Consider the following 17,195-nt stretch of genomic DNA (forward strand, 5'->3'; position numbering starts at 1 on the left):
GAGCATGCACACAGACACACAGACACACAGACACACACAGAGTATATGAAATTGATTCTAGTCAACGGTATTTATTGAGTGATCACTATGGCTTAAGGTGAAAATTTGGGAAAAAGTCACTTTTTTGGTGAGTGACTCATTTCTCTGAGTCTACTAAAACATCAGTTAAGCATCTGTTCTCTAAATGGGATATGATTGGGCATTTCGTTTTTTACTCTACAAATATAAAGGGGTGCTTTCAGTTTCACTGTTAAATTTAAGTGTTTTACATTGGAAAAAGCACATTGAATTTTGAAATGAAATTCTTTTCCGGTTTCACTGCAATTTTTTTGAGTTATCAAAGTTTTAATTTCTCTTTGAATGGCAGATAATTACAGTATTCATTTAGAAATACCCCTGAGCAAAGTCATGAGTCTCAGGTTTTACTTTATTTTTCTTTTGTCTATTCAGGGAATAAATTACTGTCTAGATTACCCTAAACCTCCAGTGGATTCTATAGTCTTAGGGGATTCCATAACTTGGACACTCATGCCTTAGTTGTTCTCAAAGTATGGTTCCTCAGACTTCTGGCATCAGCATCACCTGGGAGCTTGTTAGGAATGCAAATGCCCAGGCCCCCTCTAGACCTCCTCAATCAGAAACTGTGGGGGTGGTGTCTGGCAAGTCCTCTAGTTGATTCTGATACACATTTTGAGCACCATGGCTTAGTAAATGTTAAAGGGTCAAGGTAGCGTGATCCTACAGATTAGCCAAATGGCATTAATTATTAGCCCTGTAAGCCCACCTCCTTTTTGGTCACTGAATTTGATTGGTTCACTAAGGCTAGGCTGTAAAGTTACTTGCTTGATGGATTGCCACATATTGACTTTGCGTTGTTTGTGTTTCTCTGAACCTGTCACTGTAATGATTTGCCAGGACACTTAATAGGAACAGGCTGTAATTTTTTTGCACCCATGGCTTTCTGAGTCATGGGTGGCTAGGCCCTTAATGTCCTTCTGCATAGATTTCTCCAGGTACCAGGCATGCCATTCACATACTTTTAATGAGGGAGGTGTCACTGTTGGATCACAGAAGACCTTCACGAACATTTAGTTCACCCAAGTTTAGTTTACCAGTAGGGAAATTGAGCTCCCATGAGGTTGTGCTTTACTTGCAGTAGTACAGCTAGTTAGTGGTAGAGACAGGATTTCAGGTTTCTGGATTCTACTGAGCCAGGATTCCTGCAGGGGGAGGACAAAGCTGCAGTTTAGCTTGCTCTGTGCCTGCAGGACATTCCTTTCCTACTGACAGGTTTTCTTTTTTATTTAAAGAGAAAAAGCAAATAGAAAAAAGTCAGGAAGTTCTCATTGAAACTAATAAAAGTGTCTAAAGAGAATGAAAAAAGCAGTTTGAGAACTTTGGTATGGAGGAAATAACCTGACATTAACTGTTTTAATTATAGTTGTTGCATTGGCCTTATCAGTGTGGGAAGAGGGAGCATTTGAGCCCTACAGGGAAGTGGGATATGGACAACAAGATGACCCTCTTCCTGAATCTGCCTGTTCAGATTGAAGCTTAGTGACTGTGTGATCCCAGCAGCTGTCAGAGATGGGGCTGGACTTGGGAAGAGACCTGGGTCTCAGGCCTAACACGCCACAGCTAGTGGTGTGATGTTCCATGAGGAGGTCACCTAACCTCATTGGCCCTCACTTTCTAGTAAATGGGTCTAACAATACCTATCCTGCCCATCTGAGAAGAAAAATGTCAGATAGTGGGAAGCAGTGTATCACTGTAGTTAGGACCACAGACTTCCCAGGTTCCAGACTCACTAAGGTTCAAATTCTGGCTCTTTTGGCAGTAGTAGGTCACTTCGCCTTTTTGTGGAACACATTTAATGAAATTAACTGCTTCACAGTCTTGTAGGGAACATTGAATTAGTTAGTCCATGTGAAGTGCATAAAATAGTATCTGGGATTGAGTAAGTGCAATGCCTTAGCTGCTGTGGTTATTACTATTTTAAAAATATTATTTTAAGAGATGAGATTCCTATAAACATGTTCTCAAATGCTTCTATCACTTGGTAACGGTACTGGGCAAATAGAGGGTTCTTATGCAGTAGTTTTTTTTTTTTTTAAAGGAAATCCCTTTATTTTTTAAAAGATTTTATTTATTTATTTGAGAGTGAGAGAGCACACGCACATGTTCATGAAAGGGAGCATAAGCAGGGGGAGGAGCAGGAGAGGAAGAAGCAGACTTTCTACTGAGCAGGGAGCCGGATGTGGGACTTGATCCCAGGTCCCTGGGATCATGACCTGAGCCGTAGGCAGATGCTTAACAGACTGAGCCACCCAGGCACCCATCTTATGCAGTAAATGTTAATGGAGGAGTTGTTCTAGCATCCAGTTTGTGCCTCGGCCCCCCCTGTGAAAAGAAGCTGATTTTGATACCCTAGAATGTCAGGCCTAGAGCCTGTGATATTGAGCAGTTTATTCATAGAGTGGTATAGCTAGAGAAAACTCAAAGGTAGAAACTTCTCAGTTTTGCTTTCAGGTATTTGTATACAAACTGTCTAGCAGATGGACATCTTAAGATCTTACAGAAAAAGTTAATTGACTTTAATGTTGGTTTTTGTTGTTTGACTAGGTTTCTTTCTGTCTTGCCTTTCCAACTGTTATTAGGATTCTTGATAAGGATTTTGATGATGAAAATTCTAACTCTAAAAGCTAAATAATCAAGTTATCTAGCAAGTGAGGGGTAGACTTTAGGAGCCTTTCTCCTCTTGTGGCCAAAATCAATGAAAATTTCTACTGTTGCTATTTATTTCTGAGTAGCCTGTTTTTGGGAGGGATTGTGGTAGTGAGGTACCTTGTAAGAGGACTGGAGTTTAAGAATTTGAGAGTTATTGTTTTGTCTGCGTATATAAAATTAACTTTTTATTTTCTTTACTTTGACCCCCCTACCTACAATATGTATTTGTGGTCTACTCCCCCATCTTTGTGTGAGTCCCTTAAGGCTAGAGATTATATTGTATTCATTTCTTACATATTCCATTTCCTCTTTTCCTCTGGATACTAATGTTGTGCCTAGTATATGCTAGGCTTTCAATTACAGTTTGTTCAATGAATGTTGTTGATGTTTCTGAATAGTTATTAAAGTGGCCTGTTCTGAAACCTCACTTGAAGGGTTATGTAATTCATTAGTATTGTGGTGACCTAGTATTTATCCAAGTCTTCCTAAATATTCATTGATGAATCCTTATATTGCTTATCTGAAGTATTCAAATTTCAAGACGCTTGTGCATGTCATGGATGTTAAGAGCTTTACTTTTCTTTAGTATCATTGGGAGATAGGGATGCAACAGCTGGGAAGATAGAGGCACAGAGAATTAAGAGCATCATTCAATACTGTAAAGTAGTTATTGTAGGCAGAGACTCCTAGGATGAACTTCCATGCTTCTATGGCCCCAGGAGCCAAAGGACAAATACAAAACAAAAGAAACAAACAAAAAACCTGATGAAAGCTCTAAAGGGAGACCCAGATCAGGTTGGATATGGGAACGAATATTGACCTGGATTGGGTAACATTTCTTTGCTGTTTGAGGGTTATGATTAGGACTTATTTCTAATGTGCATTTGTTTTTATTTTTAGCATTGCAGTGTCGGGATGGCTATGAGCCCTGTGTAAATGAAGGAGTGTGTGTTACCTACCACAATGGCACAGGATATTGCAAGTAAGTTTTTCTCTCTCTCTTGTTTTTTCTTTCCTTTTTATATATTTTATTTTTCCTCAGAATAACCCTGGACAAGATTTGGTTCTACTAATTCTATTTTCAGTACTTCTGTGAAATGTTACTGGTTCTCTTACTTTTCTGATGTAGTCTTTGTGGAGGATGAGGATGGAACGATGTAGATGTCAGATAAATGGTTAACAAGAACTTCTTCCTATCTTATCACTATCTTTTTCATTATGAAAAAGACTTTTCAGTGAGTGGCTAGTTAATGTATATTGAATACATTCTTAGGATCACTCCTCAACATGTTAGTTATGATCTTGTTTTTAAGTCAAACCACAATAGATACTAACTTTAATTCTGCCTAGTGTAAGTGAGTATTACAACATGAAACTATTTTTCTGGTGTAAAAAAGTCCAGCTCCTAGAAAGAGACCGTTAGATAGATGTGTATGCACCAGTAGGGATGGGATGGGGAGCAGGTACTGTGGTGAAGGTCATTTTATGGGCTTACAAGAATAACGGTATGGAACAGGACCAGGTAGTAGAGGCTGGTTCTCAAGAGCAGTTTTTCTTTTTCTCCCACACCTAGTTTAGCTATACTTTTTGTTTCTTTGAGGAGGCCTGTGAGATTATCTCATAAATAGCTCCTCTTTGTGTCCTACAGACTGTATTTTTTTTCCTTCTGGCTCTGGCTCAATTGAAATTTTATTTTTTTAGAGATTTCATTTCTTTATTTGTCAGATGGAGAGTGCCAGTGCACAAGCAGAAGGAGCAGCAAGTAGAGGGAGAAGCAGTCTCCCTGTTGAGCAGGGAGCCCAATGCAGGACTGGATCCCAGGATGCTGGGATCATGACCTGAGACAAATCCAGACACTTAACCGACTGAGCCACTCAGCCATCCTTCAGTTGAAAATTTTTGACAGGAACATGTATTCATTGTATTTAGATCATGTGAAATAAGATTGATAATGTAACTTTTCTTTAACACTTGCATGGGGTACACTTGTCCTCTGCTTCAGTAGCAATACTTGCTTGGTAAGCATTTTAAATGAGTTTATCCAACATGTTTTAATTTCTTTTCTGGGTATTTAATTGAATAACATAAATATAATATGACATTGGTTCCAGTCAAGTCCATTTTGACACCAGGATCTAAGTTCCCTTTCTTTCTTTTTTTTTTTTTTTTTTTTTAAAAAGATTTATTTATTTATTTGTGAGAGCGGGGCGGGGAGAGAGAGTGTATGAGTGCGCACTAGCAGGGGGAGCAGCAGGCAGATGGAGAAACAGATTCCCCACTGAGCAGGACCCTGAGATCATGACCTGACCTGAAGGCAGATGCTTAACCGACTGAGCCACCCAGGCATCCCAGGATCTAAGTTCCTTAATGCCATCGGTGAGGATTTTTATAAGTGAAGGAAGATGCTCTTGAGCAGAGTGACAATATTTTAAACTATGATGACAGTAAAGTTGTTTTTTTAATTTAAGATTTTATTTATTTATCTGAGAGAGAGAATGAGAGAGCATGAGCAGAGGGAGCAGCAGGCAGAGGCAAAGGGAGAAGCAGGAGCAGGGAGCTTGACATGGGGACACGGGGGAGGCAATGGACACAGGGGACACAATGTGGGACTCGATCCCAGGACCCTGAGCAACCCAGGCACTCCAGATGACGGTAAAGTTTAACCATACGTTGCTTGCATTGGAATAAAGGTAATACTGGGAATGAAAAAAATTTTTTTATTTTTTAACTGATAATGAGCTGCTCACATAGTTTTTCTAGCTGGAAAACAAAAAACAAAAATGTGATATCGTCTTCTTTCAGAATGGTAATACAGTTGGAGATAATAAAGGGGAGGAACTTTTATTTTAATGCCTTAGAACTTGCTACCAAAGTCTTCAGTCCCTTTTTGGCACCCAATGTCATAGTTACTTGTTTTATTCTGCTATCCAGCTCTCTTGTGGTAGTTAACCCATTAAATTATGATCATTTGTGGATGTATTTGTTTCTCCTACTGGATTTCGAGGTCCTTGGCCTATATATTTTTGTATATAGGACATGATGATATGTAGCTAGAGCTTAACAGTGTGTTTCTTGAACCAAAAGGTGCTCAATAGAGTTCATCATTCATATGTTCTTTTAATCTGTGTCTTAAATAAGAAGATACTGACCTCTCCTCTGAGAATTTTATTTGCTTCACACAGCCTTTAGTATGGTGGTACTATACGGAGAGGTACTTTAGTTCTATCTGAACATAATTCAATGTGGTGACTTCTGTAGGGGAATTTGAAATAGGTTCTAAGTGTTGGCCTATGTATTTGTGGTCTGCTGTAGGAAGAGAGACTAGTCTCTGAGCATTTTACCAGGAGAGGACACTAAGGGTCACTTTTGGGCAAAAGGAGTTTTGTGGGCCATTGGTCTCAAATTCTCCAAAGTGAGAGAGACAGGGTTACCCCGGTCTCTGGAAGAAGCACTGGTAGGGAACAGGGAACACACTTTATGGTTTACAAAAATGGAGCTGCCCAAAATCTGTCTGTGGATGCTTGTTATTGTTGATGGGATAGGTTGCTTATGGATATAGTTCTGGGTGAGTCCTTCAGATGTCCTCCAGCCCTGTGTGAGGGAAACAAGCCTCTGAGAAGGAAGAGTAAGGAAAAAAAAAATGGGCCAGACTGTCCTTTTGGGAGACCAATATGAGCAATAAAACTTGTAAAAAGAGAATATTTCTCTACATTGGTAAAAGCAACATTAGTGTCAACATAAAGTGGATACAGGAAAAGCACGAACAATATCAAGGAGGCCAACTCAGTCATCCTGACAATGCCATAGGATATTGAGCAAAATTTTAAGCAAAAATAACATCTGCTTAGCAGAACTTTCAGTGTATCTTCACCAACTTTGCTTTTTTCCTTAGGGAAAGAAGGTAATCCAGCTTGTTCAGTAAATATTATTTTTATATATTTTTATATTATTTTAATGGTAAATGGATATTAGAACATAAGTTCTATAAAAATTACATTAGACATGCAGGGCATATGATTATCTTTTTGTTCATGAGATTGCTTAGTGGATTAGGAAAAGAAAGTTGAAGCCAAATTCTTTTTTATAGGGGGTGGGAAGGCAAGAATTAATGGAAAATGTTTTAGAGTAGAAGGTATCTGACTATCTGTTTAAAGAGCATAATGCTACTGATTTAGCTAAAATATAATAGTTGTTTATAGAAATTATAGAAATCCTTGATAAGATCACATTGACAGATGAGGATAAGTACTTTAAAAGGTTAGTTTTGTATATAGCTCAGCTGTTTTTTCTAACTGTTAGGAGCCTAAGTATTCTATAAGTCTGTGATTAGATTGGGATGCCAGACAAGGAGAACCTGTATAATCTTGCATAAAACTCAGTTATTGCTCCTAAATAGTTGTTGTCAGATCTTAATAAAGCCCTCTCACTACAGAGAGATAAGACATTTTATTCCCTCCCTTGTCCTTCTGGGAGGTGTAAATATATAATTAAGTTTGGCTGTCATTAATCACTTTAAAATTGTTTGTCTCAGGCTTTCAAAGATAAACCATTCCAAATCCCGGTTTGATTGAAAATCATGGGTAACTCAAGTTCACTAGAATGTTGGGGGAGGGTAAGTTTTTGATTTGTAAAGTTCACAATATATGCATTTTTAAGGACATGTTTATCATAGTTATGTGAAGTCCTATCTGTCAGTTCTTAACATCTGGGTTGTCTTTGGGTATGTTTGTATTAACAGCTCTTTCTGTTGACTCTGGTTATAGTTTCCCTTTACTTCTCATTTATGGTAGTTTTTGTTATTTACTGGACATTGTGAGTGATGCATTTTAGTGTTTACCTTCTGCTAAAGAATGGTGAGTTTTGTTCTAACAGCCCGTTACATAACTGGAAGATCACCTTGATCCTATGAAGGCTTGATTTTAGGCTTTTCTCTGGCCGGTCTGTTTTGCCTTTAGTTTGACAGTATTTAAGTCTTAGTCCTGGGATGTGGTCCTTACTCTCAAGGTATGACCCCTTGGGGGATCAGTGGGAATTGTGAGGTGCTTGTCAAGCCTTGTGTTCCCCAAACCCTTCTAATTTAGTAGGACTTGAATTCAAACTTCTAACTCCCCAGAACCATGCTCAGTTTTTCAGCCTTCCACTTCCAACTCTTGCTTTCCTTTGGGTTCCTAAATACCTTGTTCATGCACAGCCAGGAATCATTTAAGGATTTTAGTGGAGTCATATACATATTTTAGAGCTACCTGCTCTGTGGCTCTGTTTTTTCCAGGGGGATTTCTCCTCCTCCAAATTCTAGCTGCTTTGACAGTTCCAGATACTTTGATTCCTCAGCTCAGTAAGACTCCCATTTTCTGCTTGTATTCTGTTCCTCAGTGCTGCATGGACCAAGGACTACCTTCAGGGAAAAAACTATGTAAATGTACATTTCATATGGTTTGGTTTTCTTTTTTTGAGGCTCATATCCCAGATTCTGCCTGGTTTGATTACTCTTTGGTACCTTTAATCTTTGTCCACAGTGTCTAATTATTGTAAGCAAGAGAGTTGATCTAATTACTCTGCCATTATTTTTAATGATAAAGGTTATCATTATAAAGGACTCTTTCAAAAAATTCTACATGCTGCTTAGGTAACTAGCACAGTGTTTATTGAACACTGGAAAGTCACCATGAGTTACTTAGGTTCCTGTGAATGGGTGATTGCGTTTGAGAATCTCTATTTTTTGCCAAAGTATCTAAATAGAAACTACGTTTTAAAGTAATCACTATCAAAATAAATTATTTTTACTTTACATTATCAGAGTAAACAAAGTAAATCATTATAAATATAAAATGTTATAAAGTATAACTTTGTTTCACAATTAACCTAAAATTTGTCTACTAACTGTAAGAAATAGTAAACATTAACAACTAAACTTTCCTTGCCAGGATTAGGGGTAATAATGGTGGTCCAGGCCTCCTAAATCCTTTCAAGAAAACTAGAGCTATTGCCTTCTTTGTCCTCTTGGACAAAGTTTCTATATAGTCAGGAGAGAATAGAGACACTTGGAATCTTCCAGAGCTTAGAATAGAGGAGGCTCTATCAATATATGTGTTGTTGTGGTACTCTCCTAGAAAGGCATTTTCAAAAGTCATGGCTGACTCAGCATCTTCCCTTTTACTCAACTTGTTAGTGCATTCAGTGCTGTTCGGGAAAATATCAGATCAAAGAGGTACATTGGGAAAAATGTCAGCTGTTGAATCACTTTCTCTTCTTCTGTGCTGAAACTGGTTCCCCCAAGAAGAGTCCTTCGAGTAGCGTGCCCTATTCAGCAGAACATCGTATATAGAGTTTTTCTGGGAGATGCTAGCAGAAGCCTGGCCACTTTCCCATAGTTCTTTTATCTTTACCATAAAATGAAGAATACTGTCTTCTACTCACTAAATAGCTTTCACAGAGTAATCTTTTTTTTTAATGTGATACTTAAGAAGCTATTAATTCAGAAATTATTTTATGCTCTTTATGTATACCACATATAACAGATAACTGAAGTCTGTGGTAGTAGTTGCAAATAATTGATAGTGTTATCACATTATTTCACACTCTGGGAAGTCATAAAATAATTATCGATTCATTCACTTGGACTTTTTTTTTTTTTTTAATTTTTTTTATTTTTTTCAGCATAACAGTATTCATTATTTTTGCACCACACCCAGTGCTCCATGCAATCCGTGCCCTCTACAATACCCACCACCTGGTGCCCCCAACCTCCCACCCCCCACCCCTTCAAAATTCTCAGATCGTTTTTCAGAGTCCATAGTCTCTCATGGTTCACCTCCCCTTCCAATTTCCCTCAACTCCCTTCTCCTCTCCATCTCCCCTTGTCCTCCATGCTATTTGTTATGCTCCACAAATAAGTGAAACCATATGATAATTGACTCTCTCTGCTTGACTTATTTCACTCAGCATAATCTCTTCCAGTCCCGTCCATGTTGCTACAAAACTTGGGGATTCATCCTTTCTTTCTTTTTTTTTTTTTTTTTTTTTACAGCTTTATAAACATATATTTTTATCCCCAGGGGTACAGGTCTGCGAATCGCCAGGTTTACACACTTCACAACACTCACCATAGCACATACCCTCCCCGATATCCATAACCCCACCCCTCTCCCAACCCCCTCCCCCCATCAACCCTCAGTTTGTTTTGTGAGATTAAGAGTCACTTATGGTTTGTCTCCCTCCCAATCCCATCTTGTTTCATTTACTCTTCTCCTACCCCCTCGACCCCCCATGTTGCATCTCCTCTCCCTCATATCAAGGAGATCATATGATAGTTGTCTTTCTCCGATTGACTTATTTCGCTAAGCATGATACCCTCTAGTTCCATCCACGTCGTCGCAAATGGCAAGATTTCATTTCTTTTGATGGCTGCATAGTATTCCATTGTGTATATATACCACATCTTCTTTATCCATTCGTCTGTTGATGGACATCTAGGTTCTTTCCATAGTTTGGCTATTGTAGACATTGCTGCTATAAACATTCGGGTGCATGTGCCCCTTCGGATCACTATGTTTGTATCTTTAGGGTAAATACCCAGCAGTGCAATTGCAGGGTCATAGGGTAGTTCTATTTTCAACATTTTGAGGAACCTCCATGCTGTTTTCCAGAGTGGTTGCACCAGCTTGCATTCCCACCAACAGTGTAGGAGGGTTCCCCTTTCTCCGCATCCTCGCCAGCATCTGTCATTTCCTGACTTGTTAATTTTAGCCATTCTGACTGGTGTGAGGTGATATCTCATGGTGGTTTTGATTTGTATTTCCCTGATGCCGAGTGATATGGAGCACTTTTTCATGTGTCTGTTGGCCATCTGGATGTCTTCTTTGCAGAAATGTCTGTTCACGTCCTCTGCCCATTTCTTGATTGGATTATTTGTTCTTTGGGTGTTGAGTTTGCTAAGTTCTTTATAGATTTTGGACACTAGCCCTTTATCTGATATGTCGTTTGCAAATATCTTCTCCCATTCTGTCAGTTGTCTTTTGGTTTTGTTCACTGTTTCCTTTGCTGTGCAAAAGCTTTTGATCTTGATAAAATCCCAAAAGTTCATTTTTGCCCTTGCTTCCCTTGCCTTTGGTGATGTTCCTAGGAAGATGTTGCTGCGGCTGACGTCGAAGAGGTTGCTGCCTGTGTTTTCCTCGAGGATTTTGATGGATTCCTTTCTCACATTGAGATCCTTTATCCATTTTGAGTCTATTTTCGTGTGTGGTGTAAGGAAATGATCCAATTTCATTTTTCTGCATGTGGCTGTCCAATTTTCCCAACACCATTTATTGAAGAGGCTGTCTTTGTTCCATTGGACATTCTTTCCTGCTTTGTCGAAGATGAGTTGACCATAGAGTTGAGGGTCCATTTCTGGGCTCTCTATTCTGTTCCATTGATCTATGTGTCTGTTTTTGTGCCAGTACCATGCTGTCTTGATGATGACAGCTTTGTAATAGAGCTTGAAGTCCGGAATTGTGATGCCACCAACTTTGGCTTTCTTTTTCAATATTCCTTTGGCTATTCGAGGTCTTTTCTGGTTCCATATAAATTTTAGGATTATTTGTTCCATTTCTTTGAAAAAAAAGGATGGTACTTTGATAGGAATTGCATTAAATGTGTAGATTGCTTTAGGTAGCATAGACATTTTCACAATATTTATTCTTCCAATCCAGGAGCATGGAACATTTTTCCATTTCTTTGTGTCTTCCTCAATTTCTTTCATGAGTACTTTATAGTTTTCTGAGTATAGATTCTTAGTCTCTTTGGTTAGGTTTATTCCTAGGTATCTTATAGTTTTGGGTGCAATTGTAAATGGGATGGACTCCTTAATTTCTCTTTCTTCTGTCTTGTTGTTGGTGTAGAGAAGTGCAACTGATTTCTGTGCATTGATTTTATATCCTGACACTTTACTGAATTCCTGTACAAGTTCTAGCAGTTTTGGAGTGGAGTCTTTTGGGTTTTCCACATAGAGTATCATATCATCTGCGAAGAGTGATAGTTTGACTTCTTCTTTGCCGATTTGGATGCCTTTAATTTCCTTTTGTTGTCTGATTGCTGAAGCTAGGACTTCTAGTACTATGTTGAATAGCAGTGGTGATAACGGACATCCCTGCCGTGTTCCTGACCTTAGCGGAAAAGCTTTCAGTTTTTCTCCATTGAGAATGATATTTGCGGTGGGTTTTTCATAGATGGCTTTGATAATATTGAGGTATGTGCCGTCTATCCCTACACTTTGAAGAGTTTTGATCAGGAAGGGATGCTGTACTTTGTCAAATGCTTTTTCAGCATCTATGGAGAGTATCATATGGTTCTTGTTCTTTCTTTTATTAATGTGTTGTATCACATTGATTGATTTGCGGATGTTGAACCAACCTTGCAGCCCTGGAATAAATCCCACTTGGTCGTGGTGAATAATCCTTTTAACGTACTGTTGAATCCTATTGGCTAGTATTTTGGCGAGAATTTTTGCATCTGTGTTCATCAAGGATATTGGTCTGTAGTTCTCTTTTTTGTTGGGATCCTTGTCTGGTTTTGGGATCAAGGTGATGCTGGCCTCATAAAATGAGTTTGGAAGTTTTCCTTCTATTGCTATTTTTTGGAACAGTTTCAGGAGAATAGGAATTAGTTCTTCTTTAAATGTTTGGTAGAATTCCCCCGGGAAGCCGTCTGGCCCTGGGCTTTTGTTTGTTTGGAGATTTTTGATGACTGTTTCAATCTCCTTACTGGTTATGGGTCTGTTCAGGCTTTCTATTTCTTCCTGGTTCAGTTGTGGTAGTTTATATGTCTCTAGGAATGCATCCATTTCTTCCAGATTGTCAAATTTGTTGGCGTAGAGTTGCTCATAGTATGTTCTTATAATTGTCTGTATTTCTTTGGTGTTCGTTGTGATCTCTCCTCTTTCATTCATGATTTTATTTATTTGGGTCCTTTCTCTTTTCTTTTTGATAAGTCTGGCCAGGGGTTTATCAATGTTATTAATTCTTTCAAAGAACCAGCTCCTAGTTTCGTTGATTTGTTCTATTGTTTTTTTGGTTTCTATTTCATTGATTTCTGCTCTGATCTTTATGATTTCTCTTCTCCTGCTGGGTTTAGGGTTTCTTTCTTGTTCTTTCTCCAGCTCCTTTAGGTGTAGGGTTAGGTTGTGTACCTGAGACCTTTCTTGTTTCTTGAGAAAGGCTTGTACCGCTATATATTTTCCTCTCAGGACTGCCTTTGTTGTGTCCCACAGATTCTGAACTGTTGTGTTTTCATTATCATTTGTTTCCATAAATATTTTCAATTCTTCTTTGATTTCCTGGTTGACCCATTCATTCTTTAGAAGGATGCTGTTTAGTCTCCATGTATTTGGGTTCTTTCCAAATTTCCTCTTGTTATTGAGTTCTAGCTTTAGAGCATTGTGGTCTGAAAATATGCAGGGAATGATCCCAATCTTTTGATACCGGTTGAGGCTTGATTTAGGACCAAGAATGTGATCTATTCTGGAGAACGTTCCATGTGCACTAGAGAAGAATGTGTATTCTGTTGCTTTGGGATGAAATGTTCTGAATATATCTGTGATGTCCATCTGGTCCAGTGTGTCATTTAAGGCCTTGATTTCCTTGTTGATCTTTTGCTTGGATGATCTGTCCATTTCAGTGAGGGGAGTGTTAAAATCCCCTACTATTATTGTATTCTTGTCGATGTGTTTCTTTGATTTTGTTATTAATTGGTTTATATAGTTGGCTGCTCCCACGTTAGGGGCATAGATATTTAAAATTATTAGATCTTCTTGTTGGACAGTTCCTTTGAGTATGATATAGTGTCCTTCCTCATCTCTTATTATAATCTTTGGCTTAAAATCTAATTGATCTGATATAAGGATTGCCACTCCTGCTTTCTTCTGATGTCCATTAGCATGGTAAATTCTCTTCCACCCCCTCACTTTAAACCTGGAGGTGTCTTCGGGTGTAAGATGAGTTTCTTGTAGGCAACATATAGATGGTTTTTGTTTTTTTATCCATTCTGATTCCCTGTGTCTTTTGATTGGGGCATTTAGCCCATTAACATTCAGGGTAAGTATTGAGAGATATGAATTTTGTGCCATTGTATTGCCTGTAAGGTGACTGTTATTGTATATTGTCTCTGTTTCTTTCTGATCTACTACTTTGAGGGTCTCTCTTTGCTTAAAGGACCCCTTTCAATATTTCCTGTAGAGCTGGTTTGGTATTTGCAAATTCTTTCAGTTTTTGTTTGTCCTGGAAGCTTTTAATCTCTCTGTCTATTTTCAATGATAGCCTAGCTGGATATAGTATTCTTGGCTGCATGTTTTTCTCATTTAGTACTCTGAATATATCATGCCAGCTCTTTCTGGCCTGCCAGGTCTCTGTGGATAAGTCTGCTGCCAATCTAATATTTTTACCATTGTACGTTACAGACTTCTTTTCCCGGGCTGCTTTCAGGATCTTTTCTTTGTCACTAAGACTTGTCAATTTTACTATTAGGTGACGGGGTGTAGACCTATTCTTATTGATTTTGAGGGGGGTTCTCTGAACCTCCTGGATTTTGATGCTTGTTCCCTTTGCCATATTGGGGAAATTCTCTCCAATAATTCTCTCCAACATACCTTCTGCTCCCCTCTCTCTTTCCTCTTCTTCTGGAATCCCAATTATTCTAATGTTGTTTCGTCTTATGGTGTCACTTATCTCTCGAATTCTCCCCTCGTGGTCCAGTAGCTGTTTGTCCCTCTTTTGCTCAGCTTCTTTATTCTCTGTCATTTGGTCTTCTATATCGCTAATTCTTTCTTCTGCCTCATTTATCCTAGCAGTGAGAGCCTCTATTTTTGATTGCACCTCATTAATAGCTTTTTTGATTTCAACTTGGTTAGATTTTAGTTCTTTTATTTCTCCAGAAAGGGCTTTTATATCTCCTGAGAGGGTTGCTTTAATATCTTCCATGCCTTTTTCAAGCCCGGCTAGAACCTTGAGAATCATCATTCTGAACTCTATATCTGACATATTACCAATGTCTGTATTGATTAGGTCCCTAGCCTTTGGTATTGCCTCTTGTTCTTTTTTTTGTTGTGAATTTTTCCGCCTTGTCATTTTGTCCAGATAAGAGTTTATGAAGGAGCAAGTAAAATACTAAAAGGGTGGCAACAACCCCAGGAAAATATGCTTTAGCCAAATCAGAAGAGATCCTGAATTGTGAGGGGGGAGAAAGGGGATAAAAAGGGGTTCAGAAAGAAAGAAAAAAAAAAAAACTATTAAAAAAAAAGAAAGCCGATTAAGAAAAAAATATAAAAAGAGGAAAAAATATATATATATATTAGATAAACTATTTAAAAAACGTTAAAAAAAAGAAAATGGTAAAAGTTAAAAAAAATTTAGCAGAAGAAGAGAAAAAGAAAAAAAAATTGAAAAAGAAAAAAAAATTAAATTAACTGCAAGGCTAAAAAATCATGGGGAGAAAGCCATGAGTTCCATGCTTTGCTTTCTTCTCCTCTGGAATTCCGCCGCTCTCCTTGGTAGGTGAACTTGGTCCTGGCTGGGTTTCCCGTAGATCTTCTGGGGGAGGGGCCCGTTGTAGTGATTCTCAAGCGTCTTTGCCCCAGGCGGAGTTGCACCGCCCTTACCCGGGGCCGCGCTGAGTCATCCGCTCGGGTTCGCTTTCGGGAGCTTTTGTTCCCTGAGCGCTTTCCGTAGTGTCCGGAGGACGGGAATAAAGATGGCGGCCTCCCGGTCTCCGGCTCGGAGGAGCCGAGAGCCCGGGGCCCCACTCCTCAGTGCGCCCTCAGAGAACAGGGCCAAATGACTCCCGTCACCCTGGCCTCCGGCCGCGCTCCGAGCTGACCGAGCCTGCGACCGGTTCAAGGCAACCCTGAGCTGAGAGTCACTCCTCGGCTCTGTCTCTGCAGCCGGCTTCCCCGTTCTAATACTGGTAAGCTCTTTGACACTGAGATACCCCCGATCCTTCTGCGACCCTGCGGGACCTGAGGCCGCGCTTACCTGGCCTGGGCTTCACCCCAGTTAAGCCTCTGGAGGGATGTCCCTCAGCGGAACAGACTTTTAAAAGTCCTGATTTTGCTCCGTTGCTCCGCCGCTCGCCGGGAGCCGGCCCCTCCCCCCGCGGTCTATCTTCCCGTCGCTTTGGATTCACTTCTCCGCCAGTCCTACCTTGCAGAAAGTGGTTGATTTTCTGTTTCTGGAATTGCTGTTCTTCTTCTCTTCAATCTCCCGTTGGATTTGTAGGTGTTTGCAATCTTTAGATAAGCTATTTAGCTGATCTCCCGCTACCCGAAGTAGTCTCAGCCTGCTACTTCTCCGCCATCTTGACTCCTCCCCCGGACTTTTTTTTTTTTTTAAAGATTTTATTTATTTATTTGACAGAGAGCACAAGAGACAGAGCAGCAGGCAGAGGGAGAGGGAGAAGCAGGGTCTCTGCTGAGCAGTGAGGCCGACGCAGGGCTTGATTCCAGGACCCTGGGATCATGATCTGAACTGAAGGCAGCTGGCCAATCAATTGAGCCACCCAGGCACCCCAGGTGTTGAGTTTTATAAGTTCTTTATATATTTTGGATACTAAGCTTTTTGAATATGTCATTTGCAAACATCTTCTCCCATTTTGTAGCTTGCTTTTAGCTTTGTTGATTTTTTTTCTTCTGTGTGCAGAAGATTTTTATTTGATACAAGTCCCAGTATTTATTTTTGCTTTTGTTTCTCTTGTCTTGGGAGACATATCTAGAAAAAATGTGCATATGACTGATGTCCAGTGTCAAAGAGGTTACTCCCTGTGTTCTCTTCTAGGATTTTTATAGTTTCAAGTCTCACATTTAAATTTTTAGTACATTTTAAATTTACTTTTGAGTATGGTAAGAAAGTGGTCCAGTTTCTTTTGCATGTTACTGTCCAGTTTTCCCAGCACCATTTGTTGAAGAGACTGTCTTTTTCCCATTGGATGTTCTTTTTTTTGGTCAAAGATTAATTGACCATATAGTCATGGGTTCATTTCTGGGCTTTCTGTTCTCCCCCGTTGATCTATGTGTCTATTTTTGTGCCAGTACCATACTGTTTTGATTACTCAAATCAGTAATATAACTTTGTAATATAACTTGAAGTCTGAAATTGTGATGCCTCCAGTTTTGTTTTTCTTTTTTCTATTTTATTTTATTTTATTTGTGAGAGAGAGCATAAGCAGGGAGAGGGAGAAGCAGATTCCCTGCTGAGCAGGGAGCCTGACGGGCTCGATTCCAGGAGAATTGGATTAAATGTATAGCTTGCTTTGGGTAGTATAGACATTTTAACAATATTTGTTTTTCCAATCCATGAGCATAGAATGGCTTTCCATTTCTTTGTGTCATCTTCAGTTTCTTAAATCAGTGTTTTATAGTTTTTAGAGTAGAGATCTTTCACTTCTTTGGTATGGTTTATTCCCAAGTATTTTATTATATTTGGTGCAATTGTAAATGGGATTGT

General features: G+C 39.2%; 1 protein-coding gene across 1 annotated transcript in view; it reads left to right on the top strand.

Moving 5' to 3' along the window:
* The window catches only part of NOTCH2 (notch receptor 2), a 175,328-nt gene that overhangs the window by 37,699 nt on the left and 120,434 nt on the right, over positions 1–17,195 (top strand). Inside the window, exon 2 of the mRNA XM_047724773.1 lies at positions 3,628–3,709. Coding sequence (XP_047580729.1) covers positions 3,628–3,709 — 82 coding nt within the window. The remainder of the gene's footprint in view (positions 1–3,627; positions 3,710–17,195) is intronic.

This window comes from Lutra lutra, chromosome 4 (assembly GCF_902655055.1).
Source record: "Lutra lutra chromosome 4, mLutLut1.2, whole genome shotgun sequence".
NCBI classification, from domain to species: Eukaryota; Metazoa; Chordata; class Mammalia; order Carnivora; family Mustelidae; genus Lutra; species Lutra lutra.